Below are 26,916 nucleotides of genomic sequence, written 5' to 3'. Positions count from 1 at the left end.
TATTGGAATGATGTATCAGGTGGTTTTATGTCCATTTTTGCTCTATTTCTGTGTAAAAATATACATCTGGTACACAAGATTTAGAAAAATAGATTTTCACAACAGAATAAGTGCTTGAGCACTAAAAATTCACTTGTGCACTTTAATGTTGGCCTAAATATTTACATTTTCTAGCCACATCATCTCCCTACCCCAAAAATAGTCAAACCCCAGATTATAAATATCAGCTATGTCTGGTATACAAAACTTTCCCAGAAAAAGGATAGGAAACACAAACATAACAATGCTGTGGCTCAGACAACTTGATTTTAACTCCCCAAAAAGAGTAAAAAAAAAAATAAAAACACTTCAACTCTTGTCAAAAGAAAAATGGCACAGGGAACACACCACTAGTTATCAGGCATTGCAGGCAGATGGGGAAGAAATTTTAAGATGTGATACCTTTCAGGGGAATAATGGCACAGACCATGTAGCAATAGTACGCTTTCAAAAGGTAAAAAAAGTTTAAGAAGGACTGATCTTGTCTTTTTTGAAGAACAGGATAGATTAGATATCTCTTAAAGTCCTTCTTCACCTGATTTACTGTGCTGTAGGATTGGATAATGAAAAAACAACAATTTCTACGGCCAGCATCTACTGATCTTGAGACAAAATAACATGTCAGGAAATGCTGACATGTTTAAAGTGTTGTTTTCTGGCAATAGTTTCTTTCCACCACTTTCTGAGTCTTTCCTGGGTAGACTCTGCTGATCACACTGGAAAGTGGCCTAGTTCTCCTCCTCTGTCACGGGGCCACCTTGTCCAAGCAGTGCTGGACGCATCTTCAAACATCATGATGTTCCCTCTGCCAAGCGTCAAAAATCCCTTGTGGGGAAAAAATGGTCCATTTGGTAAAGTATGAATTAGGGCAGAAGGGGAGACATTCATAACTCATGGTAAAAAACATCAGCAACTAACCACAGGAAGGCAGCTGGGATCAAATCACCAGCTTTGCAGAGCTGATCTCAGATGATGTTACTACAAACCCACTGCATGTGGGAAGGGTAACAGGCATTACTTGGTAGACAAGGTCACACCTGCTCACAGGGCAGGAATCACTAATAAAACATTTGCAGATCAGTGTAGCTGAGGCTGAAACAAGAGGAAAGGTAGCTGAAGGGATATCAGACATGGGATTGAGTCTTCGAAACCAGAGTGTGAACAAGTCAACCAGACTTGCCTCGTTCTCCAGTAAGTCAGTGGCTTTCTAAGATTGAGATCTGCTAGAAAAAAACATCTGTCCAGAGGTGCTTGGCAAGTTTAGGGTTCAGCCCTGGCCTGAAGAGGCTCTTCTGCAGCATTCAGAGTCCACTGAGTTAAAATGCCCAGAGCGAGTCCTTGGGAAGAGGTCTCCCCCCACAGGGTGTCTTGTCCCATCGGACTCTGAATGAGCCAGCGGAGTTTGTCTGCCAAAATGCTTCAGTGGCAAATTCGTTCTGTCATTTCTTTCTGTGTTGAAAGGGGAGAGAAAAGAACGAAACAGTAAGTGCAAAAGACAGGTTTTAGGAGAGTGACACGTCAGGCAGTTTGGTAGGGGTCCAAAAACAACCCAAGAAAGTGACCGTGGGAGTCTCAGGCAGCATTTCTGTATTTCCCATGCCAGCCCTTCTGGGAACTGCTCTGCCTCAGCAGCTCCTTCCCTGGCATCCTCGTCGGTCTCTGCGGCACAAGGCTATTTTGGCCGTGCCTTAGCTTTGAGAGCCGTCCAAGGAAAGAGCATTGGCTGAGATGTTGAAAGATGCAGGTCCTGCTCCTGACTGAGCCACGGAGCAGCCAGACAAGGTGGTGCCACTCTCACAGCCTTCGTTTGCAGCTGCCTTGGGAGACAGGACACAGAGCTGCTCCTGGCTCTCGCTCCAGGAGGTGACAACAGCTCACCCAAAGGACCTGTGGTTTTGCCAAGGGATCCCACAGTCACACTGCAACGCAAATGAGTGCTAATAACAGAGGGCCACAGGAAACCTCCTGCTCTGTTTAGGTTAACAGACTGTTTTCTTTAGCCAGGATGGCAACATACCAGCTGCATTAGGATGCATAGCCTTCTGCTAGTGGAAAATGGTGTTTGTCCTTGCCTTAAGGAGCTCAACTATAGCTTGAAAATCATGTACATTGCTGCAGCGAGGCAAGTCTGTGATTCTCTCCAGCTCGTCAGGTTCATGGCTGTGTGCATACAGACCCCGTCATGCACCCCAGAGGAAGATCTGCACAGTAAATGTACTCCCAAAATAGATCTGAAGTAGGACTGGTGTGTGGAGAAGGAAGGAAGGATGCAACTCTGAAAAAAGAACTAGGAAAGTAGGATGACCCTTGAATAACCCTATAAAAGGCCCTTTAGTGATATAACCAAGGGGGAGAGAAGCTGCAATCTCAGCTCTTCAGTGCTGAGAGCTTTGTTTTCAAAATCCATCGGGGGAGAGTGGCAAAGAGAGGTCTTCTCTGTAGGAGTAACATGCAAAATCACTTGAGCACAGAACCCTGCCATCAAATGAAAAGCTGATGCTCTCCCACAAGATCAGGTTGCAAACGGGAAGTGTTTGCAAACATCTCAGAAAGAGAAAGAAGAGGGGGAGTGAGAAGACTGAACATCCTCTTGCAACAGCATCCAGCCCACCCCATTAGCACAGCAGCACGCACAAAGGCAGCCTTGAACAGGATGGGTTGCCAAGCTGCCTGCAAGTTCCTCAAGCTGGCCTCAAATGTCCAAGGCATTCATCACACTCTGGAAATCCCCACAGCTCTGCCTTCGTATGTCACCAGCTGGACCTCTGCCAGCGCTGCTGCCCAGCACCATGACCTGCCCTTGAAAAGGAAGCAAGTGCATGGCTTCTCTCTGCGCCCATATTTCTTGATTTGTTAAGAGAGTGAATCACTGCCTTGGGCTAGTTCTGCCTGCACGAAGGATCTATCTCATTCTCAACTCCCAAGATTTGCTGCTAAGAAATCACATCCCAGAGAAGCTTGACAATAGGGAAACGAAGGCAGCCAAGGAAGATTCAGCCAGAGGCATGCTTAGAAACCAGGAACTCCTTCATCCCACAGTCCCTTTAATTTTTCTAAACTATTTGGGCCTAACAGGACATTTTCTGGCTGGGGAGGTGCTGTTTTTTTTCTTTCTTCTTACTCCTAAATCTGAAAACTGGGTGTCCTCAGCATAAAGCCCACATCTGGAAAGCTCCAACCACAGTACAGCACTCAGACCTGCTGTCCTGCTCCAGATGTGCCTCCTCCACATGCTCGGTGGCCTTCTATAGCAGGGAACAGGCACCTCTGCAGGCAGGAGTCTCCTCTGTCATGGGATTCATTTGCACTAACTCTGGCCATCTAAATGCAAGATTAGGACAGTTGTCTCAGCTCATGAGGTGGTCAAGAGAGACTGAACCTCTCAAGGACAGTTCATCTCATCCCTGCTGAGAGATTATCATCTTTCCACAAACCTTAAGAACTTAAAAAACTAAACTCTGCAGTCTTAGCCTAAAATGAAGACAGATGCAATGCACTGTCTGTCCTTGCTTAAGTGTCAAACCAGCTGACTTAAAAACACTTAGGAGCAGGGTTACAGCTATGGTGCAGCCCAGTGAGAAGAGGAATGAGCAATGCAAGTCTCTGGTGCTCTGCCCTGGGCGTGGGAGAATAGCCACAGGAAAGTGGACTAAGGTCAAGTGTAAAGTGCTGGAGGGGTTGGATGTTACTATTTGTGCACCTTCACAACCGCTGCTGAAGCAAAGCCAGAACAGCATGAATACTGGGCTCCCCACATGCTCCACAGCACAGTGAACCTGAGCCACACCAGGCTCCTGGGGGCTCGTTGGAAAGCCCCTGGGATGCACATGAAGAAACTTCCCATTATTGCTTTCCCTGACTGCAGCAGAGAGAAATGCTGTTGGAAGCTACTGGATCAATCCTAACCCATAACTCTGGGACTGATGGCAGTGTCAAGTGACAGCCTCCCTGGGGTAGCAGCATGGCCAAAAGGATCACTTGCAGTTTTTGAAAGTTCACAAGCTGCAGCCACTTGTATCTCTCCCCTCAGCTCAGCATAGCATCCAGGACACAGCCATCCTCTGGTTGCAGGACACTCTTATACATACCTGCAAGTCATTGCCTGAGGGAAGGTCTCCCATGTGGTTAGTCTGCTTGGGGCTTGGATGCCAGGTGATGGGCACACCAAGAAATGAGACACAGATAGACCAGAAGTAAATGTGAGTCATTTCCTTGTAGTTTAACCTTGATTGCATCACAGAGGAAAATCTGTTCATCTTAGATTCATCCAGACCCATAAATCATCTCATGTTGCATGTGAGTCACTGGCACTGAAAGCCTATTTAGCAATGTCAGCTTCTGCTTTGGCTATTAGGTGCTAATTATTTACTTTAGCATGCATCAGTCAAAGGAGATGACACCATTATGGACTGTATATCAATGCTAAAGAAGTTTGTCATAGGGAGCAGTGGTCAGGAAGACTAACAGAGGACAGAGTGACACTGAGCTGCCATTTTCTGGAGCTGAGAGCCGTTGTGATAATATAGGTCACAATCAAACTCTACGAAATAATTAATGTCAATGCTCTTGTCATTCAAGTCTCCTCTGATTAGATCATCTCTCCATTCCCCCAGATCACAATCAGACAGGCAGCAAATTGACTGAGACAAATGAAAGCAGAGAAAGAGTAAAGTGCCCAGCACTTAGGGGCAGGGGCATCCCGCCCACCTCCAGATACTCCAGAACAGGCAGCTCATGCTTGGACTTTTCTCAGCTTTTTCTCTCTCTGGGATCAGATCCTCTTGGTCTTCCCTGGTGCTCTGCTGCTGGGTACGGCCTTTTCTGCAAACTAGCCCTTACCACAGCATGCTACCTACTGGGTTCCCTATTAATTCTTCTCCTCGTTGCAGCATGTCCTCCCTAGGTCCGACCACACTCAACCTTGCCTATGACACACTTGCTTCTGTTACAAAACTATATGCATTTTCTAGTTTATGTGCCTGGGCTGTCTGGCCTCTGCTTCCCACCAGTCCTGCTGTTTTCAAGAACTCTCACTCTGCTTGGCTAATTGCTTCCCAAGGGAGGCTGCAGAGAAACTTGAAGCTCCAGCAAGGCCTCTCCAGCTTGGACTCTGTAGCTGTTGTCTGGAGCTACATGTCCTGCAGCCTCATTGTAATTCACACTAGGATCTCAAGCAGGTACCTCAGTCCGCTAATAGGAAAACTCAAGACTGTGGAGAGAAGACTTGGGCTCAAATCTGACCCCTGAAAGTCACGTGGACACAACTGGCTGGAAACACTTTGATGTGCAAATTGCAACCAAGACAGGATGACACTATGTTACAGTGGTCCTGAGGATACTGAAGAGCGATTCATATACATGGCAGCAGAGGCAAAGTTTAAGGAGGGTTTTCAATGGGTAAAGGGCTTCCTCAGTGTTGCTCAGTGCTCTCAGAGCACTAAGGCTGATGGTTACAGGACAGAAAATGTGGGTGTGCTTCTGAGGTAGGGTGGCTGAAGGAGTCTGAAGAGGTTGACTGCACTGCTCAGAATCCAGCCCCCACCTGAATCTACCAGTGCTGTGTTCAGGCCACACCACTCTCACCCCCTCCACCTCCCCATCCCTGGGGCATCCTTACCAAAGGCTCCAGCTCCCGATGGTCAATGAGGCTGAACTCCCTGATGAAGTAGTAAAAGTGCTTGTAGCAGGTGTTGACATGAGCCTCAGCACCCATGTTGATGATGCTGTCAAAGTGGTGGATGTAGACATGGACAAAGACACGGAACAGGCGAGTGAGGATCTTAGTGCAAACTTGCTGGAACTGCTTGGGGAAGGGAACACCTGCAAAGCAGAAGCAAGTTGGAAGCCATTTGACCATTAAAAAAAAACCCCACCCAGCTAGCTTTTAAATGTCACTGTCATGCTTAGCAGGCAGTCATGGATGATGAGGAAGGACTCCCTTGGGTGGTGTCAAGAGTGACAGCTACATTGAGGCAACGTGCCATCTAACTCTCCCCACATGCTTCCTCATTGCCCAACTAGCAGTTTCACACAGACATGGTCTGAGGATTTGGTGAGTTGCCCTAGGAGAGGAAACTTCTCATTCAGTGGAGGAGGCCAAATCTCTCCACATCTGGCTCTATCCAGAGCAATCTGGAAGAGGATCCTTCTGCCCTCTCTCCCTGCCTTTCCCCTACAAACCTGTGCAGGCACAGCATAACTCAAATTTACCCAGGTCCATGAACAAAACTAAACCTCCTCCTGCCTTCTCTGGTCCTCTGAATCAGTTCATGGTTCATACTGTTTTTCTTCCTCCACACGCCCTCAGCCATCACTTCTGATGTATCAGCAGAAACAGCTGGGGTTTCTACCTTTTTTCCTGATACTCATTTCAAACAAATGTCTCATCAAAACGGGAAGAAAACTGCCCATCTTAATGATTCTTAGGCTGCAATTTCATTGCATCTGTATGATGCTCCCTCCTGAGATGTCCTCCCACGTTGTTCAAGAACAGGACCCACCACATGTTGCTCTATAACTTTTAGCTTTGTCCCACACAAGGACACAATTTCATACTCTACATTTCCATCCTTGTCTAAATGCACTGCCATTACAGTGAAAATCTCAGAGGTACGATACAGTGAGTGTCAGCAAGCTTAGGGTAAATCTCTAAAGGAAACAGGGCTTTGAAGCTCTGAACATATTTTTTGTGAGGAGGAAAACAAAACAACTGGAATTTGTTTTCCTGAAGCTTCTTCCTCTCCCGTGAGCAATTCAATGCAAATTTGCAAAGAACGAAATAAAAACCTCCCTTCCCACGGTTGTACCAGCCTCCTCCCTTAGCTTCTTATTAATGCAGCACATAACCTCTTAAAAATCTTTCCAAACAATCTCCACTCAACCCTAGCCAGCTCACACAATTTGCGCTGTGGAAAGCATCAGCAAATCTCTTCAATAAAATAATTTAAAATGGTAATATTATCTTTGAATCTTTCTCATCAGCCTTGCTAGGCAATTAAACTATTTTTCCCAAAGGCTCCTGGCAATTTTGTTTCCCAGCAGCAGTTCTATGCCCCTCTCCTCTGTGGGTGGCAAATGCAAAGGATCTGTCCCTCCAGCATCATGCGTGGAGCCTGTGTTTTGAACGGCCGGGGTTCTGCAGATGCTGGGTTCAGTATCACAGTACTCATAACAGAAAATAATCTTTGGTCTAAAATAGTGTCATCCTCAGCCCAGTCCAGGCTCACTTTGCTTTGTGCACAGTGTGGGTGCAGCAGGCAGCACAGAAGCATGTGTACTTGTGCCACAGGTGGATGTCCCAGCCACCACTTGGAGGAGGACACGTATCTCGGCTCAGCATCACACAAACACAGAGAGGTGGTTTGGAGACTGATTCAGAGCCACTGCTCTGCATAACCACGAACATGCTGCAGCCACAGGGATGCTTCCACAGCAAGGACCTCGGCATGACCTGTTTTACTGCCAGCTCTAACAGATCCCGTTAGGACTTTCTGGGAAAGGTGTTTATATCTGGCAAAGTATGACCAGGCTCTTCCCATGCCAGCAGTTTAGGGATGATACTGGAGGTCTGCTCCTGCCCTGCACCCTTGACCGAGGAGCTCTCCTTGCCTGCCAGTTGCATAAGGGCAGGGATCAAAGAGAGATCTTCAGGTTTACCTGCAGTCAGGAGGGACATGGTGCTTTATCAACAGCTTCATTTGAGCTTTTTGCACTGAGTGAGAATTTGCTGAGTAAATCAAATCTGTAATGACCCAGCTGGGGACTCAGATGTGCCATAAGGGTGGCCCCTGCAGACCAGCTTTGATGAACCAGTCAAGAAACTTTTTTTTAATATAGAAAAATTAATTTTGGTAAGTAATTTCTGATGAGTATGTGTTGCCAGGGCCCAGTTGGGGAATACACACTGTTCTGAACAGCCTGTCTCCCTGGGACCAGAGGTGAGCGGTTGTTGCCAGGAACTCAGTAAGGTGCCAGCAGGCAGACAGCAACGTGTTTGTTGCCTCCAGTTTGTCACCCGTCCCACTTGCCTAGTGCTTCCTCCAGTCAAAGCAGGCAGCGAGGAAGAAATCAGACCTGACCAGCCACTGAGTGTTTGTCATCAAACTGCAAAGAGTGATAGTGAAGGAAAGCAGCAAACCTCAGCCTAGTCCTGAGCTGAGAAAGAAATAAGATCAGATGGTGAACAGCAGATCAAAAGGATCTCAGACTCCCAAGGCTGATAGCATTGACAGTCCAGATACTGTGGTTAGATAAGCCAACTCCAGAGCTGGCAAATGGTGACAAGTGGCCTTCTACCACTTTTGTCCTGAGGTTAGCCAGGAACTGTCTTGTCCTATAAATCAGTTACCAGCAAGTCTTCATGGACATGCTGACAGCTGAGAGACTTAGAGGGAAGACACCTCCAGCTACATGCTGGGTTCTCCAAAAGCAGCTCTTGCGTCAGGGAACAGAGATTTAACACAAATCATAGAATAGTTTGGGGTGGAAGAGAGACCTTTAAAGGTTATCTAGACCAAATCTTGTGGCGATTGGCAATTATGGGAGCTGCTGAGCTACCCTATACATAATGATGCCTGCAAAGATATCATCAAGCTGCCAGGACCTACAAGCACCCTTCTGGGCTACCCCACCACTGTGCTTTCACATGAACCCAGCAGCAGCACCAGCTCCCAGGACGTGAGGCTGGGCTGCTCTTCTTTCTGTCCATCACAAGGTGTCAGCATGTGGCCATTCCTTCAAGACAGGGCTAGGCTGTAGTGGTGGCTGGCTGTCACTAATGGACTTTGACAAGTCACCCCTCAACCTACCATGTCATGACACCACCACCCCCTATGGTCCTTTGGGTCCAGGGATTACTGGGATCTGGCTTTCTCCCCGCATCACCCCTCTCACTTGCACACATGCTCAGGGAGGCACAGGTAGCCCCAGCAGCACTGGGCACAACCCTGGGCCATTGGGTCCTGCTTCCTATCCCTGTGCTGCAGCCGCATCTGCACCTCCTGTGCCAGGACCCTCAATACAGGCTACGGATGCTTGACTGGACCTTGTGTCTGGCATGGGAGCCTGCTCCAGTTGATCAAAGCACTTCCCTACGGGAAGGAAGTAAGGCGGATATCTGATAAGCCGGTTGCCTCCACTAGCAGCAGTCATGCCTCACTGCTGATCTCCAGTCACTTGGAAAGCAACCCACAGCAGCCCCAGCAGGCACTGGCCATGCTGGCAAGGAGCTGGAGAAACTCCCCATCCCCTCGCCCAGAGCTGAAAGGAAAGGGCTCCCCAGTAACAGCTTCATCTGACCAACCCAAGGAAAGCAGCAGAAAGTTCAGCCGTAAAAACGGCTTGCCCTGGGTCACGGCTGCTAGCACAGCGGATGTCCAGCAGCCAACGCATGTGACATCCTCTCCAGCACGCGAGGGGACACAGCGAGAGCAGGCTGTGCCTCCTCCCTGCAGCCAGGTGCACGTTGCACCAGCACATCCCAGAAATGAGGAAGCCCTGGGACAGGGATCTCGGCACTGGCCATGCACCTATCCTGCCCTTGCAGCTGTAAACCGAGCGGCCAGGCCACTGTACACTGATGTCGGATATGTTCTGCTGCTAGAAGGGGTCACCATGACAGCAAGTGGGGAGCAATGGGGCCCATTTCCCCAGAATGCAGGGTGGCAGGTGGCTCCCACCTCCCTGCCAGGCTGGGCCAGGCAGATCAGTGTTACAACCGGTGGCAGAAGGACCCATTAGTGGCCAAGACACCAATAAGCAGCACTTGAGAGCGTGGAAGTGGTGGCCCTTGCTTGGGGGACTTTCTCCATCTCAGAGGTGGTGCACGGTGGCACAAACCAGCAGGAGTAGCAGCTTGGTGAGGTGATGAGGCTGGTGGGACTGACTCTGCATGGCTGAGATGACCTGTTAGCAGAAGTATTCTGGCAGGCCGGAGCAAAGTCAGGATTGTCAGTTTTGACAAACCACCATGGCAGGGTGACGCTTGGGTTTGCTTCACCCTTCCCAGCCCTGCACACATACAGGGACCCAGCAACACCATCCCAGTGCATCCCACTGATATTAGTCCCAGCTACCCCAAGGGACAGGAGAACACCACAAAATCCACCTGGGTTGATTTAAAGGCATTGAAATTACCTTTACATTTAATTCACTGGTGCTCATCATCCAGCAACCTTGGAGAAAGCAGCATCAAACCCACAATCTGTCAGGTAGTAGCCCTCCTCTCGCTCTTCTTGCGTGATGAGGGGGGAACCACGGGATGCAATGTGAGTTCGTTCAGATGCCGGGAAAAAGATTTATACACAACACCAGCTCTTCTGCTCCACACTCATGATCATAGGTGTGCACTACCCAGACGCTACATGCAGATGAGACAGCCGGTGGCTGGGAGCATTCCCTGTCCCAGCATGGAAACGCAGCCAAATCCCAGGAGTGGAGCAGAGCAGCCATCCACGGCAACAGAAAAGGGAGAACCTTACCCATGCTCCAAGCCAGGGCAAAAGCTGTAAGTACAGCAGGTACAATTTTACTCACTGCGATGCAGCCAGCGTGCTGGCGAGCGGCGTGACTCACAGCCCTGAAATGAATTAGCACCTTCAGTTTATCTTGGATGTTTTGCTTGAAAACCCCAAAGATGTGATTTAATGCTCCAAGAAATCTGTTTTCCCCACTCTGTGCTGATTGCTTCGAAACATAAGGAAACCATGTGGGACTGTGTGTAAAAGGAAATGAAAAGGAGAGGTAACAAAGTGCCTGCGCTTACAGTAAGGGACTGCGAATGGCTCTTGGATCGCCTTCTGTCCCTAACCCTTGTGCTCCAGCCAATTTAATTTTTTCATGATGAATCAGTACTGGGAAGCTACTTGGCTTCTTGGCGGTTGTATTTTTTTCCCCTGAAAAAGCAGTAATTCAGTGATCAATTATTGTTGTTGCTATTATTTCTCAATTCCATTTTGGCGACTGTGGTGTTCAGTGATTCATTTTTTCCTAAAAATAAGTCTTTAAAGCCCCATTTAAAACTAGTGGTATGATGGCAGCTGCAAGCTGGTGTGGTGTTAATTTTGGAAGAAAATAGACAGAAAAAAAAGACAAATCATGTAAAAAATAGCCAGCTGAGAGAATGGCAATAATTAGCTGAATTCTGAACATATTTCTCCCGTTGTTATAGGGAGAAAGTATTGGATACTTTTACACTAAGTTTTCTCTGTTTTTTATAATTGTTTTGGGACCATGGTTGAATGGCAGAGCTTGAGTTTTGAAAAGCTTTCCAAGAACTGTTCCAAAATCTCCTATGACTGATGCTCTTTAGAGCCACAGGCACACTTGGCAGAGAGCATGGGGTGTTTCCGGCGCTGGGTCTGGTCCAAACCCCACGTCTGCACTGATTTAATAATGGAGAGGTTTCAGCAGCCGGGCTGGTGCTGATGCAGGATGCCTGGCCTTGTGCAACCGACAGCCTGATGCTGGGCTGACTGGTGCTGATGCAGCCAACTGCCACGGGCCCTGCAAACACCATCCACTCAACCATCCTCCCCAGTGTGCTACCACCCAGCAGCAGCTCCTTAAAACCAGGCACCAGGGGGCAGAACGATTACCGGGAGGAGCCAATATTTCCAAGTGGTAATTTGTTCATGTGGCCACTCACTGAAGAAATCTACTGATAGCTTTACCAGACGGTAAAAATACACCTGTAGAATCACTTATTCTTCTCTTTGCATGGGAACAATGCTTATTCTCCATTTAAATGTATTTTTCAGGACAGCCACATTGGTTGGAAGAGTGGAAACAGCACCAGCGCATGCAAACTGATACGGGTTCGTCTGGGAAACCTGCTGCTGCTGCTGTAGATTTATAGCGATCAGGCTAGCGTAGCTCACCCCATGCAGGGATTTGTCTCATCTTGACCGGCAGACAAACAGGTTTCCTCTCCAGAGGAAGGATTATACAGCAAAGCCTTTAAGTGGGACCAAGTCCTGCAGGTGGATTTCCCTGGGGATGGGGAAGACGCAGTATCTCCCCTCTGCCCCTTGCTGTGGTACACAGAGGGCTTGGCAGCCCCTCCCCAGCCCCATGAAACCACCATAGGGATTTTCTGCTGGTGCATGTGTGTCATCCAAGGGCTACGGCCGTGCTGGTTAACTCCGCCAGGTCACAAGCTGTCTACTGGCGTCAGTCTCCCTTGCTGCCGTTGTGGGTGTCAGCTGCCCCTCTGGCCTGGCTGCAGAGCCGGCACAAGCTCTGCATCACGTAGCTTGGCTAAACCAAAGGTGTTTGTCACCTGGGTTACTCTGCTCCCCTCCCACCTCTCACATGTGCTGAAGGACCAGATACTTTAGTGGTGCAAATCAGCACAGCTCTGCTCCAGTCACTGGAGTTGTGCCAATCTCTGCTCATTTCCTGCTGAGTCTCTCATCCCAGGGTGAAGGATTTCCCTGCTCCAACCCATGCAATACCTCTCCCTTAACTGTCAGGACAGCCATGAGCAAGCCCCACTGAATCATGTGCTGCTTCAGGCTTTGTAGCTTTTGGACTGAGAAGGATGCTGAGGTTAGCCTCAGGCAACATTAGCAAGCTTGGGGAGCACTTGCTGTTTCTAAAAAAAGAAAAAAGAAAAGAAAAAGCCTGTTTTGTCTGTGGTCAGGTGCCCTTAGCCAGGGAAATCTTTGTGCTGGGACAGTTTCATTGCACATGGCAAAGAGGAGCCAGGAGGGAAAGCTGAGATGCACACAGCTCACGAACCGCCCTCTGAGATGGTGGTAGCCCTGCTGGTGAACCTCTCTGGTACAAGCAGGAGTGGAACAAATCTTCATGCTAAATACCATCTCTGTTACTAATACTGAAGAGCCTCCGTGCAACTCCAAAGCATGAAATTTATGATTTCCCCCCCATAACCTCATCAGGCTCCTTTCCCCTCCTTAAAACAGTTCACATCTCCCCCGTGTCCTCTTGGTGCCTTATTCCCCTTCTCCTGGGTCTTTTCCCAAGGGTCTGGCTCTTTAGGAGGGAGGCTGAGCATAACTGTTTGCTCACCCTGGCCACTGCCCCCAAGCCTTGCGTCCCTCCCTGCTGCATGTCCCCCAGCCCCCCTGTCATCCGGTGTGGCGACGAGGAGCAGCCCCCCATCAGGAACAGACGGATGTGACATTTCCCTTCAGCCAAGCACCTCCATCTTCTGAAATGCCAGAGCTGCTGAGCAATTACCCAGTGCACAAAGCAGGCCTGTGAAAGGCAGTTAACTAGGGACACACTGACAACAAAATGCCGCTTGCTCCCTCCTCCCCCTGCCTCCCACAAGAGCCTTTCATGCATTTTAAAGTGTGATCTCAGACGAAGTTCCACTTTGCATGTGTGAGGCCAGAGCCACAAAGACACGCTGGCAAGGGGACTGAAGTCACTCAGGGACACAAGGGTCCCTGCAACAAAGGAGCTTGGAAGAGGGACTCCAGAAATGGCTTTGGAAGAGAAAAAAATGGGTTTGCCCCATGAGAGCCTGCAGCCAGCCTGGATCTCACCCAGAACTGCCCCCATGTCAAAAGTGGAAACCAGAGGCACCAGCCATCCCTCCCCACGTTGGGATGTGTTACACCTCAGATGGAGAAGGCTAGAAATGGAGTTAAAACCAGCAGGGCCACAACTGTGCTTGACTTTTGTGCCTCCAAGGGAGATGTGGGAGAGTGGAGGGTGCTGCAATGCCATCGTCCCTCCATGGCTGCCTGTTTTCCACAGTGTTAAGACTCCCTCTAGCCCTGACTACCCAGAGCAACTTTCAAGCAGCATCATATCCCAAATCCCACCAGAAAGGCATGAAATTGGACCCGGACACTGTCCTGTCTGGACAGAGGGAAAATGCAGTAAATCCACAACTGCACCCCTGCTTTTAATGGTGCACAGAACTTCTCCTTGGGAACCAGCCACCTTTGGAAAGAGGAATACCCAACCTGTACCCTGTGGCTTCCATGTTGCCCCTTGGCAGCAGCGAGCCTGTGCCCAGCTGCAGCCAGAATCAACAGGGACGTTGCTGTCCCCAGCAGTGCTGGGGCTGCTGGCACACAGCATCCTGCACTGACAGTCAGCCAGCCACGCTTCCAGCCTCCTCCGTCTGCCAGGATATGTGGAGCCCGCTGAGCCCAGCTGGGAGGGATGCCTCCATGGCACAGTGAATGCCCCTGGTGAATCCCTGGGGCTGACTCCCCTGCGCGCCCTGAAAGCAGCCTATCTGCCTGCAGTCTGTCTGGCCTGGCCTGGCCCAGACCACCAGTGAGGATAAGAAAGCAGCAATTGCCTGCAGGTCTTGGCTTCAGGTGATGGAGGGAAAGAGAAAGAAACCCTTAGAAGGGGAGTTGTACCCCCCTAACCCCAGGCAAAACCAGTTCAGCCAGGTCAGGCCAGGGGTCTGGGTGGTCACCTCATCCCAGAAGCCCAAATGATAGTTTGGCACAACTAGCCCGCAGGCTCTCCTCTTGCTTACAGAGACCCTCTACCTCTCCGAGCCTCGGAGGGCCAGAGATTCCCAAAAGACACACAACTAGATACTACAGCACTAGCCAAATGGGGCTACAACAGTTAGTGGCTGCCCATAAACCCACACAGACCATTTTCTTCAATGTTTCCCAGCATATTAATGAAAATTCTGAGCCTAAACTGCACTGATTTCATACAGCTCTGTTGGCTGTGCTGCATGGGAAAACAAAAATGGTCAAGTAGACTTGCCAAGCCATGCCTTCCATTCCCTCACTCCCCATTCCATCTGCACCCTGCCCCCCAGCTCCTTAAATCTTTTACATTCAAGTAGCTTTGTGTTTCATCTGAAAAGCAACTGCTCCAAGGCACAACCCAAGGATCCAGCAGCGTCACCTGCCAACTCATCAGCTCCAACCCTTGAGCTGATCTCCCCAAAGGACAAGAAACCAGCTAAGTAGAAGAGCTACTGTCAGCCCTGGCAGCTGCCAAGCACTGCAGGTCAGCAGCAGAGGGGTTAGTTTGCAAGTTATGTTGACTTTAGCAGCTGGTGCAAGCTCCTAAGGCCAAACATTTTGAAGGGGTGCATCGTACACCTAGGGGTTGGCAGCTGGAAAAGCCAGATCCTGGGGACAGGCATCTCTGCTCAGGCGATGCCCCAGCTAAATAGCAAGATGTGATGTATAATGAGGGCTGAGATCAATTAGCAGAGATGTAAAGGAGCTAAGAAGTGAAGCAGACAGGTGGGACAAGGGTTAGACCTTGGGACCATGAACCTACCTGGAAAAACAGAAATAAATTGAGTTGGCTAGTCAAGAGAAGACCATGCTGCAGGTATGTGATGACCATCTCTAACAAGCCCTGTGGCTCAGCTTCTTGGGGAAGGGCAAGGAAGCTGATGACCTACCAGTCCCCATTTCTCACAAGCACAGAATACTTGAAAAAAGTTCAAGCACAGAAAAGGAGAACATTACTTTCCACATCGCCTAGGAGCAGGATGAGGAATCCCAAGATCAATTTGCAGCAAAGGGGTGTGGGGACAGACAACGAAGAACACCTGAAGAGGAAAGGCCATCGTCCTTGGGATCGTAAAGTTCAGCAGTACCAACCCTGAGGTGCACCAGTGGCTTGGGAACTTGCACCAGTTACAACCCCAGCCTTCTCACAAAGAACTAGAGCACACTCACCTATCCTGGTGGGGAAGATGTCCTCGTTGTTAATGAGCATCTCAATCCAGTCCATCAGCATACACATGTACTGTGGGGCTGACAGCTTGGTTGGCTTCTTGTATTTGCTATCATCCTGCCACCTGTACTCGTACTTGAGTCCACCAGACATGATAGGGCAGCTCTTTTCTGTGCAGTACTCTGACATGGTGCCATAGATGAGGTTGATGCGGTTGAAGAAGTCCACCACGTGCACGGCAATCCAGTCATTGATGCTCTCGCCAGGAGGCAGCTGCACTACTGCTTTCAGATCCAGCCCGGACTTGAGGGAGGCCTGGGCTTTCTTGTACAGCTCAAAGCGCTGGGTGCCTGGCTCAAACTTCTTTCGAGGACGAAACGTTTTGTCTTTGTTGAAGACTTGTTTGAGACACAATGCCATCATGGGCAGAGTCAGCCAGGGTGAGGGCAGAGGCTCAGCACAACGTGAAACCCAAGGATGGCGTCTTCAGGGGTGGAGGTTTCTGAGAGGATAAAGACAAATTCCAGTCACATATGAAGCCAGCTGCACGTGTGGGAACACTCTCAGGGATGAGTTTGCACCAAGACACTGGCTGGCCCTGCTGCTCTGGCAGCACATGGGGATGGAGATTTGGGGTGGGCTCCTGGCCCCTCCACACCCACTAGAGTGTCCTGGAGCAGCTGCTACCACCTCATGGAGCAGCTCCTGGCACCACAGAGGGTGAGCACCGCTACACGTGCCCCATGCAGGGCTTGATGGCAGACAATGCCCTTTGCCCCTCCTGAACATGCCAGGAGCTCATCGGGCTCCAGCCAGCCTCTTGCCTCCAGGGCTTTTATCAGTAACTGCTGCAATAAAGCGAGAGCCACGATATCAGCAGAGATCACCAGCCTGGGCAGACCCAACCTGGTGGCCCAACCCTCTCCCAGCAAAGGGGAAGTGTCTTTTTCCCAGGGATTTCTCAAATAATCCCCGACCCTGCCGTGGTGGCTGGCGAGCAATACCCTGGGGAGCATGCTGCGACCGCAGCTGGCTGCTGGTTCACACAGCCCCAGCGCCGAGATCAATAGGAAAAGGGGGGATTATTTTTGTTGTTCTGCCTCGTGTGTTTGTCCAAAAGAACAAAACACGCATCTGAAGAAGGGAAGTGGCAGCCCAGCACAGCAACACTACGTGCCAGGACGCGGCCAGCCCTCCAGGCATGCACACAATACACACAGGAGCCGTTGGGGTGGCCAGCCAATGCTCCGGGTGACTCGGTCTGGAAGTCACAGCTCAGCAAAGTGCTGAGCTCACCCCTTCCTGCCTGAGGTTAGCAATACAGATGAAGGCTGTGGTATTTCCCTTTTTTTTCCTTTTCCTCCCTGAAGCTCCAGCGGAAATCCCATCCTCCACAGGCTGTCTTGGACAGGCTGAAAATTTTGTTACCTGCACTCATCACCAGTGGTGGTAACATGAGATCAAGACCCCCTTGTGCTAAATGCTTTGCTGAGGTTTAGGGAAGAGGAGGTCCTCTAACAGCCTTCCCCTGATGGGAGGAGATGAAGAAAGAGTTAAAAAAAAAAGGAAGAAAAATATTCATGGAAAGGGGAAGTGACTTACCCAAAGTCACGTGCAGGAGGGAATAGTGCCCAAGAAAAACTTGGATGCACATTCATCATTTAAAAGACAGCTTTTAGCTAAAAGCTTGCTATATAAACTCTGTTTTGTAAACTTTGTCCTGAGCCACAGGCAGATCTTATTTTGCTCAGCAGAGACCATCTAAACATCTTGCAAGAGAAACCCTGTGCTCCCATCAAAGCCCACCCATGGGGCCATCACTAGGAAGCAGCAGGACTTAGTGATCCTCCCAAGCACCAGCAGGATCTGCCCGACGGGGATTTCTATACCACAGCCAGCATGTGGCTGTGAGGGGAAAACCCTGGTGTGGGTGGAAACTCCAGCATGAGTGCCGTTAGTGCACTAACCCTGGCCTTTCCCGCAGGTTGGAGCGTTGCTTTGCCACTGATGTGTAGCTCACGGCATGGTGGTACCAAACCCCTCCACGCTCTGCTGTACCCATGTACAACCAGACCTGAAACCATATGTTTTTAGGTGCTTTTTGCCCCATGGAGGGGATCACAGCCATCACACAATGTTATGCAGTATGATTTTAATACTGGGGTAGCTGCAAACCTTCTCCAGCTCATGTGGCTGGGTGGGATTTGAATGGCTCCAGCCCTGTTGTCCTCATTTATTGCCAAAGGACAATGAGTGAGGGATGTTTCTTGGATGCTTTTTCCTCCCCAGGCCCAAGCAGCTGGCTCCAACCACATTAAAGAGCTTTTTCCCCACTTCAAAAAAAGAGCATGAGCTCTCCAAAATGCCAACGGATGGAGGGAGTCACATCCTGACTCGTACCTGTCCCGTGGGGAAGGGTCTCTGGTACTGCAGCCCCGAGGGAGCCCCCCGAGGCCAGGGGACTCTGGGCACAGCCAGGCTGTAAAGAAGAGCCTTTATCTGGGGCTTCCCACCCTGATGTCATGTATGCAAGGCACATCCTGTTAACACCTCTTAAAAAAGCCTCCTGGGAGTTTGCTAATGCGTTAGAGTTTCTAAAGTACATACATATACATACATATATATTTCTATATAACCACTGCAGTGAGGATCCTAATCTAATAACATAGGAAGTGTTGGGATACCCTTTGGGATGAGGCATCCTGCAGGGTCTGCCAGTATGGAGGTAGGTGCCCTGGTGCTGAGCAGTGCCTGGCCCTGCAGCCAGGGAGGGAGGGAGAGGCCAGCAGCACCTCTGGTGCTTTTGCCTCCCCTCAAAGCACTTGTCACTAACTGGGTCTGCCACCAAGCCAGGACCCACCAACCAGGCTGTCCATACCCTCATACATGGATTGCTTTTCCTCTCTCTCCTGTCACCAGCCACCGGGAGAGGGCTCTGGCTGAAACATAAAGGCCATTAAAATAAGCAAAAAACCCCAGTCGTGCCCCTAATGAGCAGTCAGAATCTCCCCATCTGACAGTTGGCTGCTTCCCAGGACAGGGATGATGCAGTACCTGCTAATCCATCCTGCAGCTCCTTCACCCCCATCCCCAGCCAGTCCACAACCCCCAAAGCAGCTGAGCAGCCTCTTGGCCCAGCACCCAAAGCCCAGTGACCATCACCCCTCAGGGCTGGACAGCACCACACCAAGCCCATGTCCTCAGTCTCTCTGCCAGGTAGACAGAGGTTGAACAACTTGGTTATCCCCGTGTTACACCAGACGATCCTACCAGGTCACACAGTCCCTCTGGGTTAACATCAGTACAGACAGGGACTGGGATCTAACCCAGGAGGTTTCCCTGGGATTTCAGCAAGGCAAGCTGTGACAACAGACATTTCTCCTTGTCACCATTTCTACTGGCCTCAGCTCCGTTTGCTCTGCTCCAGGGGCTATTGCTGCTTGTAGGGTCTTCCATGCAGACAGGGTTGTTCTGGGGTGATGAGAAGCCACCTGGCAGATGATATCCCATCAAAACTGTCACTTGCAGGGGCCATCAGCAGTGAAATCAGTTCTTCATGAATATGGTGGGGACATCCCTTGTTCCTGTGCCTCACACTTCAAGTCTTCTGCAAATATTATGCCACTAACTGGGAAATAAACTCTGCATCTGATCTCCTGAAGCCAGACCCATAACTCACCCCACAGCTGCATCTCTGCATCATCTGCAACTGAATCTCTGTTACCCTGCAGCTGCCCTCACTCATCAGGCAGGTGGGAATGTGCTGCACTACCAACCAAGAAAAACACCAGTTTAAAAAAAACAAAGAGCAATGAACCTGCTAAACATCTGCCAGGTGTTTTCCTACCATGCATGTGTTAGACATTCCCAGGAACAGAGGAGCAAAACCTGCCACTGCCCAAGTGCTCAGAGCAGAGCCGTCCCCTGAGCCCGCGAGACGCCAGCGCATCACCACAGCATCTCTGCTCCCCAGGCAGCAGCACACGCTGGAGTCACGCAAGTTGTTTTGCTTTCAGGATCCTCGCCAGCATCACTACCAAATTACCAAGTCATTAAAAGGCCGTGTCAATCTTTACTGGAGAAAAATGTTCTCCAGAAATTAAATTTAACACAAAGCCAAAAACACATCCTGGGATTTATGATCTGAAAAAGCAGAGAGAGGCACCAAGCCAAAGAACAGATTTGTTTTCTACCTCGCTCCAAAGCTTTCATTGCCCAGAGAGATCAATGTGCAGGGAAAGATGTGAGCAGCGTAGGGAGGGAGCTGCGCAGAGGCCAGGACCAAGGCTTGAAATACCAGCTCTGGTCCTTGCATCTGGGGCGCTCAGATGGGATGTATCCGCTCAGAGCAAACCGGCTCTGCAAAGTCACCAGTGCCTCAGTTTCCCCTGGGGAAGACACACAGCACTCGCCCCCGCCTTCTGGGAAGAGAAGCAAAGTCCTTTGGGAATGGACCCAGGCATATCCCAAGTCTAACTGGTGGAAAAGGGCATCAGCAGCAAATGCCAGACCAGATTTTCCTGGTGTCCACCTTTATGCATCCGACTCAGCTGGTGCTCTTCCATCACTGGCCAGGATCTTAAGACAGATCACAAAAAGAGTTGGAAAATGGGAGACCTTCCAAGGTTCAGCTGTGGTGCGGAGTTCAGTTGAGCCTGATGTTCAGAGCTGTCGCATTCCTGGAAATTAGGCCATGGTCCGCTGGGGCTTAGGGAGTGACAGGAGACCCGCCCAAGTCCAAACCGCGGCTTGCACTGCCTGTTTTGGGAAATTTGAAGGGCAAGCTGCCATTCAACAAGCTTAGACAGCAGCTTCCTACGACATGACCATACACATCCCGCTGCCAGCCCATGCTGGCGGGGCCTGGACCGGCACTGTGGCAGCAGCCTGCAGCTCTCTGCCTTCGGTTCCCATGTACAGAATCAAAGCTTCCCCAAGAGGAACCTTGGCAAAGGCTGCAACCCCACTTCACCACACCAAGGTTCCCATCATGGGGTGGTGCTGGCACCCCAGGGGCTCACACATCCCTTTCTGAAGCATCTGCAAACACCCAGATCAAACCTTGTCCCACTCCCAGGAGTGGACAGTGAGTGAAGCAGGGCAGCCGCAGAGCCAGACACCTTTTCCACTGTCACCCCATGTCTCTGCCACGGACAACTGAAGGAGGATGAACAAAGCTGCTGGGTGGAAAGAGGCTGCTGCTTCCTATGGGATGCCCACGCCATGGCATGCCTGGTGCTCGCCCCCATTCACGCTCCCAAAATAGCCTCAGCTTTTCAGAGGACTGGCTACAAACCCATGTGAGCAGCCACAAAACCCTGTCCACGGCTGTGAAGATTGCTGGCTTCAGTCCTGCCCCTATTTTTAACAAGCAACAGCAGAAGCAGAACTCAGTTGGGTTTAGCAAGAACCAAATGAGCACAGGATTAAGCTCTGCAATAGCAAGGCAGAGCTGCTGCTGGGTGTGTAGCAGGCACACATGAAAAACTGATTTCCTAGATTGCTGGCAGGTCCTGAGATGAAAGGAAATGAACTGGATCGGGTGGATATAAGTTCAGGGTCAAACTAAGCTGCTAATTTCAGACTTGAGAGTTGTTTTGGTGGTAAAGGCTTTGTTGTAAATTAGAAACAACTCTGAAAGGTCTGTTTAGAAACTGGCAAAACAAAAGGGGAAAGCAGGCAGAACAGTGGGAGGGGGGCTTCCTCCCTCCAATCCTGTAAGCGCGGGCAAGGTCACCAAAGAAATCCTCCAGTTTTGACCCCAAAAAAGCTTTAGTCGGAAACCCGGCAGGAAGGATTGGTCAGACACACCGCTGGTCTCCAGGGTGACACCACCAGGGATGGCCCCATGGTCCCTGCCTCAGTTTCCCCAGTTTCAAAAACTCCTTTCCCTCCCCGGGCTGCCTTTATATTAAGGGCTGCAAAAGCAAAAGCTTTGGGGGAAAATGCTTTGCAGCATTAATGATTGTGGAGGGTAGGGAGAGAGGAAGGCTCCAACACCTGGATCTGGCCCAAGACAGTTACACACTCTCACAATATCCGACTGGAAACTGCAGGCGGGTTCTTTAGTGACACGTTCCAGCACTCGCCAGCAGTGCAACAGCTGGGAGCACAAGGGGTCCAATGCTACAGGCAATCCCCAGGGTGACTCTAGCTCCTACTGCTTGGGGAACAGGCTGAGGAGGGAGAGTGCATATCCAGGCAGCTCCAGGCACCATAGAGCAAACATAGGTTAAATGTAAACATAACCTAAATGTAGGTTAAATTCTACCAGCTCTGCACATCCCCCTTGGGCTTCCCTGGGGCATCTTGCCTTCAGCCACCCAGAGTCTACTTCTGCTTCCCTGCTTTAGGGGAATCCCATCTCCCCACCACAGGCAGTGTAAAAGTCCCCACCTGTTCTGTCCCGGGCAGAAGAGCAAGGCAGGCATCAGCTCAGCCACTGTCTGCCAGAGCCCTGAAACAGCCAGCCAGCCTCCAGATGGACAGTCTGACCAGAAACCAGCTGGTCCTAGGGCTCAGCTGGCTTTTTGCTGCTCTAGGAAGCGTTACTGTCTGGCTGCTGACTTGACAGTCCTGTCTCTGAGATTCCCTTCAAGCCCCAGAGAAGTCCTGTTGCAAAGTTTGGTATTCAATTTGTCCTAGAGCATCTTTGCAACCAGGGCTTCTTCCTAGTGGGTTTGTGCCCCACAGAACAAGGGTACTTCTCCTGAGCAACCCTTGAACTGCAGCCACCCCAGCCCCAGTCCAGGCAGGGGCTGTGGGCGCACAGTGCTCCCTGGGAAGGAAACGTATCCCCTCTTTACGAGCTTTTGCGATAGCCACGTCTGGTTTTAATTGTCTAAGGAAGGAGGGCTGCAGAAGGAGGATACTAGTGAGCACAGTCTCGGGGTGCTGGCCCTGCTCCCTCTGTGCTTCCTGCTGGAGCCAAGCCCCAGCTGGGCTGGCCGTGAGAAACGGGGTTATTGGCTGCCGATCCCAAATATAACCCAAACGATGGAAAATTCCAGGAAACGAGCCAAGATGCTGGGAGGGGGATCAAGGCTTAGCACACGGGCGGGCTGGGGGAGCTGCAAAGAAGCCCGGAGCTCTCAGCAGCATCTCGCTGCGGCCAAACCCTCCTTGTGCAAACCCTCCTGGTGCCACGGAGACTGACGAGAGGTGTGAGCATCCTCTGAGGCAGCCCCGAGCACCTGTCTCTGGAGCAGCCACCTCCGGAGCAGCAGCAGAACTCACCCCCCTGTGCCCTGGCTGGGGGCAGCTGCCAGTGGGAAGCCGTGTTGGTGCTTCCCCCGGTGCTCGGAAATCCCCAGCTCGTGCAAAACGGACCCAGCATGACTTCCAGGAACTGGACTGCGCACACCTTGGCTTGCTCCCCAGCTGGCCCCCTGCTCTGTCCCACTCCTTGCCCTGTCTCCCTGTCACACCACCAGCAAAGCAGAAGCTCCCTGAGGAGCACAGCCTGGCCCAAAGGCATTGGAAAAGTTTTTCCTGAATCACCCAAGATGCCTCCAAGCAGAAAACCAAAGCCCCAACTCTCCAGGCTAGAGGCAGCATGTTCAGTCCATTTTGGGGGTGATACCTGATGGGGCTGGGGGCTCTTTGATGGTACCTCATTCCTGGGAGCTGGGATCTCGCTGCTGCCACCAGTGACTTGCTGGGAGCCCTGCAAAGAAGTGTCCAACGGCTTCCACTATGCCCGACTGCTCTGGTTCAGTCCCAAGGGTGATTACTCTGCCGTCAGAGCCGTAATCCCAAGCACCGGGAGCTCCAGGCCTCTGAGCTCAAGGAAGAAGATGAGAGAAGATAAACCAGCTGCTGAAAACCCATCTCCACTGCTCGTTCTCACTCAGTTCCACCCCACACCGCCCACAACTCTCTTCCCTCCCTCCAACACCAGCAAAGCCGCTGCTGGGACTGTCCCACCCGGGAAACGGGTGTCTGCCCACACTGTGTTCTGCCTTTCCCTGCGGGTCCCCCCCTCCCTTCCCCTGCGCACCGCAGGCCATCTGCAGTAATCCCTGCCCTGCCGCCACCGGCTCCCAGACCCTCATGCATCCCCGGAACAGGCTCCCTTGGTATTTGCACCCTGGCAGCTGAGCCGAGACATGCTGGAGGAAGGGAAAGAGCCCCCTGCAGGAGTCCGTGCCCCGACTGAGTGAAGGATTGCTCCTTCCCAGGCTAACCCAAGCTAGGTCTTGCTCAACCCATGATGAAAAGCACTCCAGAAGCATCCTCAGGGGTGCGGCACTGGCTTTTTCTATCCCCAGGACTCACCTCATTCCCCTGCACGCCCAGCTTCCAGCCCCAAATCCCTCTGTAGCACTTTCTGCTCTTATTGAAGAAAAAATAAAAACAGAAAAAAGCCCAAGCGAGGCTCCCTGTTGGGACTGTCGACAGCTGGGGGATCACAGCGGCAGAGAGAGCTGCTGCGCTCTGGCGCTTACTGGGGTTTCGTTAGAGAAACTCAGAGCTGAGGGTTTTTCTCCGGCCGGTGATGTCACATCCTGACCCTGCCCGCAGCTCCAGCTGTCCCTGTAAAACCCGCGGGGAAGCCGGCCTGCGAGCCCCCACGCCACGACAGGCACCCATGCTCACGGGCAGGCACCCACACCCACTCCCACACACCATTCCTGAATGTTGAAGTCCTTTTTGGTGTGCAGTCCCACGCCGCTGTCTGGCTCCAGACTTTCACAGGACAGCAACACGCTGAAAGGAGATGAAATCCTGCAGTACTTTCCCCCCCCGCCTTCTTTTGCACAGTCCCTCTCCCTTCATGCTTCCCCCTCTGCACACACACAAAAATCAGCCGGAGGTTTCAGTGCCAGGCCAAGCTGGAGGCCATCCAAAACGGAAAATCCAAAGAGAGGAAAAAGAAGAAACCAGAAAAACTTTTTGCTGCACAGAGCAGACTTACTTTCTGTCGGTCTCGGAGGTGGGGTGAGTTCTGAAGCGCGTTGTGGTATTTAAATACCGCTCGGTAAAAGCAAGCCTGTGCCAGCACGCTCAGCGCCGAGGGGAGCAGCCAGCCAGCGTGGGATGGCTCAGCACGGGCCGGGACTCTGCTTTGGGATCAGACTCCTGGGTGGGGATGTAAAACTGGTGGTGTACCCCACGTGTGATGCTTACAGGCGTTGCAGTGGGGTGGGAGGCTGCAGTGTGGCCCTGGCACTCACGGTCCCCTTCTGGACACGGTGGCGTGTCTTTCCCAGGGGAGCAGCTCAGCTCAGCCGCGGCGAGATGAGATGCTAGCGTTGTTGGAAATGTCTGCAAATTGTTTGGCACCGGGACAGCTCTAGTGAGGGAAACGTTTCTAGGCTTTCCTTTAATGTGTGTTAAGCTCAAGTTCAGCCAAGCATTTGCAGGTGATGGGGCGAGCTGGGGACTAGGGCGCAGGGCGAGGCAGGGGTAAGGAGCAGCAGGAGTGTGAGAAAGGAAACCACAAACCCAGCAACCTGAGACAGTGGGAAGATCCGGCCCTTGGGTACGTTTGTATGAAGCAGGAGGGTTTAGGATGAGGGTTTGCATGGCTTCCCCTGCTGCTGCAGCCATGGATTTACCTTCTGACCCCACACAGACTGTGCATCCAGTAGGACACATCTCTGCAGGGTCTGGACTCCTTCCCCCGTAATGAGGCTCCTCAGCTGCAGGTGGTGCCAGGGTTTGCCCCTGAGGCACAATGTTCAGCCCATTCAGTACCACAGCTGTAACCCCAAAACCTCGGCTCTGTGCATCCATCCACCCCAGGACCCGTGGGCTGAGCCTTTTCCACATCAGCCTTGCAACACTTCTGAGCAAATCTCTTCTGGTCATTGCAGATTGTCTCAGGTCAAAGTAACACCCCTAAAATCATGATCTGGCTCAAGTAGCCCAGAAGACTTCCTGGCTGCTGGCAAACCAGCCCTGAGCCTGGCTCCAGCAGGTTCAGGCAGCAACAGCAGCTCCACAGAGTCTTTTTTCAGCACCTGGGGGATCATCCCCAATGCTGGATGCTCCCTGTTTGCACATCACAGCCACCCCAAGTGCTAGCAAGGGCAGAGCAATGCTGCTGCCCTCCACCCCAGGGAGCTGGTGGGCACCAGTGTCCGCGCTCCTTCCCAAGGGATGTGGGAAACCACACAGTGTCCTCTGACTTCGTGAGCAGGAGGCGGAGGTCTGCGGAGCAGATGTAACTCCGGACTGCTAATGCCAAGACAGGAGGAATCTTTCAGCTGAAACCCAGCAAAAAATGGGCACAAATCCAAAATTGAGGGGGCCTAGCCGTTTAGCAAAGATCCTGGAGGAAACTCATGGCCAGGATTTATATCCAGGCAAGATGGAGCCAAAACACTTAAGAGGCAAGATGGGGTCCTCCCGCTCTCAGCAGTCTGGAGCCAAAGGATAGGGGCCAGGAAAACAGCACAAGGGCTGAAGTTGCATCAGCCCCTGTCCCACAAGTCCGCAGGGGTGAGCAGCACCTCCTGGTCAAGGAGTTAAACCCCTTGCATGAGGTTTTGGAAACCTCACAGAGCAGAATGCCTGCGGTCCCAGAGCCACCCAAAGTCCCAGCTGCAGGGAGGGACAACAGGAGTCACTTGGGAGAGAGGAAAAGGTCCGAGGAGCAGGTTCGGGGCAGGAGGGATGTGTTATTGTGAAGAGGGTATTTGTCTGCCCTGGAGGAAGGAAGGGGGGGAGGGATTGGCCCCGCTCCCGAAGGCAGGTGCATTGCTGAATTTATCAGCAGGAAGGAAGCAAGCCCAGAGCGCTGGAGGGCTCCATCGGACCTCATGGGCAGTCACGGAAAGAGGCCCACCACAGTGATGCAGCTTCACACGGCTTGGGAGGACACAGCCGTGCCTGGGGCGTGGGTGCAGTGAGCCCCCCGCCAGCTGCGGCAGGGCTGGGCTCTCCTTGGCCCCGCGCTGCCCTGCACAGTGCGCGCCCCTTCGGCACCGCACCCCTTCGGCCAGGGAGATGCTTGTTGCCAGGCAGAGCTTGCAGGCTTTGTGTGCCTGTGCAGACCACAAGACACAGCAAAGGAAGCAATGAGGTTGCTCCAGTTATTCCCAGAGAGACAAAGGACTTGCCCAGAAAAGTTTACCTCGGCTATACAGTGCCAGGAACAGCCAGTTCCTCCTCTCCACTCCGAGTCCTACGCAAGCACCAAGACAGGGAGCGAGAACTTCCTCAGCTGTGGATCAGAGGGCACTGGAGTCTTGCCATTTTCTAAGGCACAGGGAAAAAAAACAGGCACAG

At 51.5% G+C, this 26,916-nt stretch overlaps 1 protein-coding gene across 8 annotated transcripts; it reads right to left on the bottom strand.

The window, feature by feature from the left end:
* Nucleotides 1-26,794, bottom strand: MOB3C (MOB kinase activator 3C). Of its 8 annotated transcripts, XM_026853656.1 has the most exons (7): nt 26,762-26,794; nt 24,310-24,515; nt 23,959-24,015; nt 23,264-23,464; nt 15,684-16,183; nt 5,657-5,859; nt 1,459-1,488 (listed from the first exon to the last, which is right to left on the bottom strand). In XM_026853656.1, the coding sequence occupies exons 5-7, from the start codon at nt 16,102-16,104 to the stop codon at nt 1,459-1,461; spliced, it is 654 nt and encodes a 217-aa protein (XP_026709457.1). In that variant the 5' UTR covers nt 16,105-16,183; nt 23,264-23,464; nt 23,959-24,015; nt 24,310-24,515; nt 26,762-26,794. The 8 variants fall into 8 exon arrangements, with proteins under 8 accessions (XP_026709464.1, XP_026709459.1, XP_026709457.1 ...); XM_026853658.1 differs by lacking the exon at nt 26,762-26,794 and having other exon boundaries at nt 1,354-1,488; nt 24,310-24,572; XM_026853662.1 differs by lacking the exon at nt 26,762-26,794 and having other exon boundaries at nt 23,294-23,464; nt 24,310-24,572.
* Between the last annotated feature and the right edge of the window lie 122 nt (nt 26,795-26,916).

Source organism: Athene cunicularia (assembly GCF_003259725.1).
Source record: "Athene cunicularia isolate RWA chromosome 8 unlocalized genomic scaffold, athCun1 chr8_part1, whole genome shotgun sequence".
NCBI classification, from domain to species: domain Eukaryota; kingdom Metazoa; phylum Chordata; class Aves; order Strigiformes; family Strigidae; genus Athene; species Athene cunicularia.
This window is presented reverse-complemented; position numbering and strand designations above follow the sequence as displayed.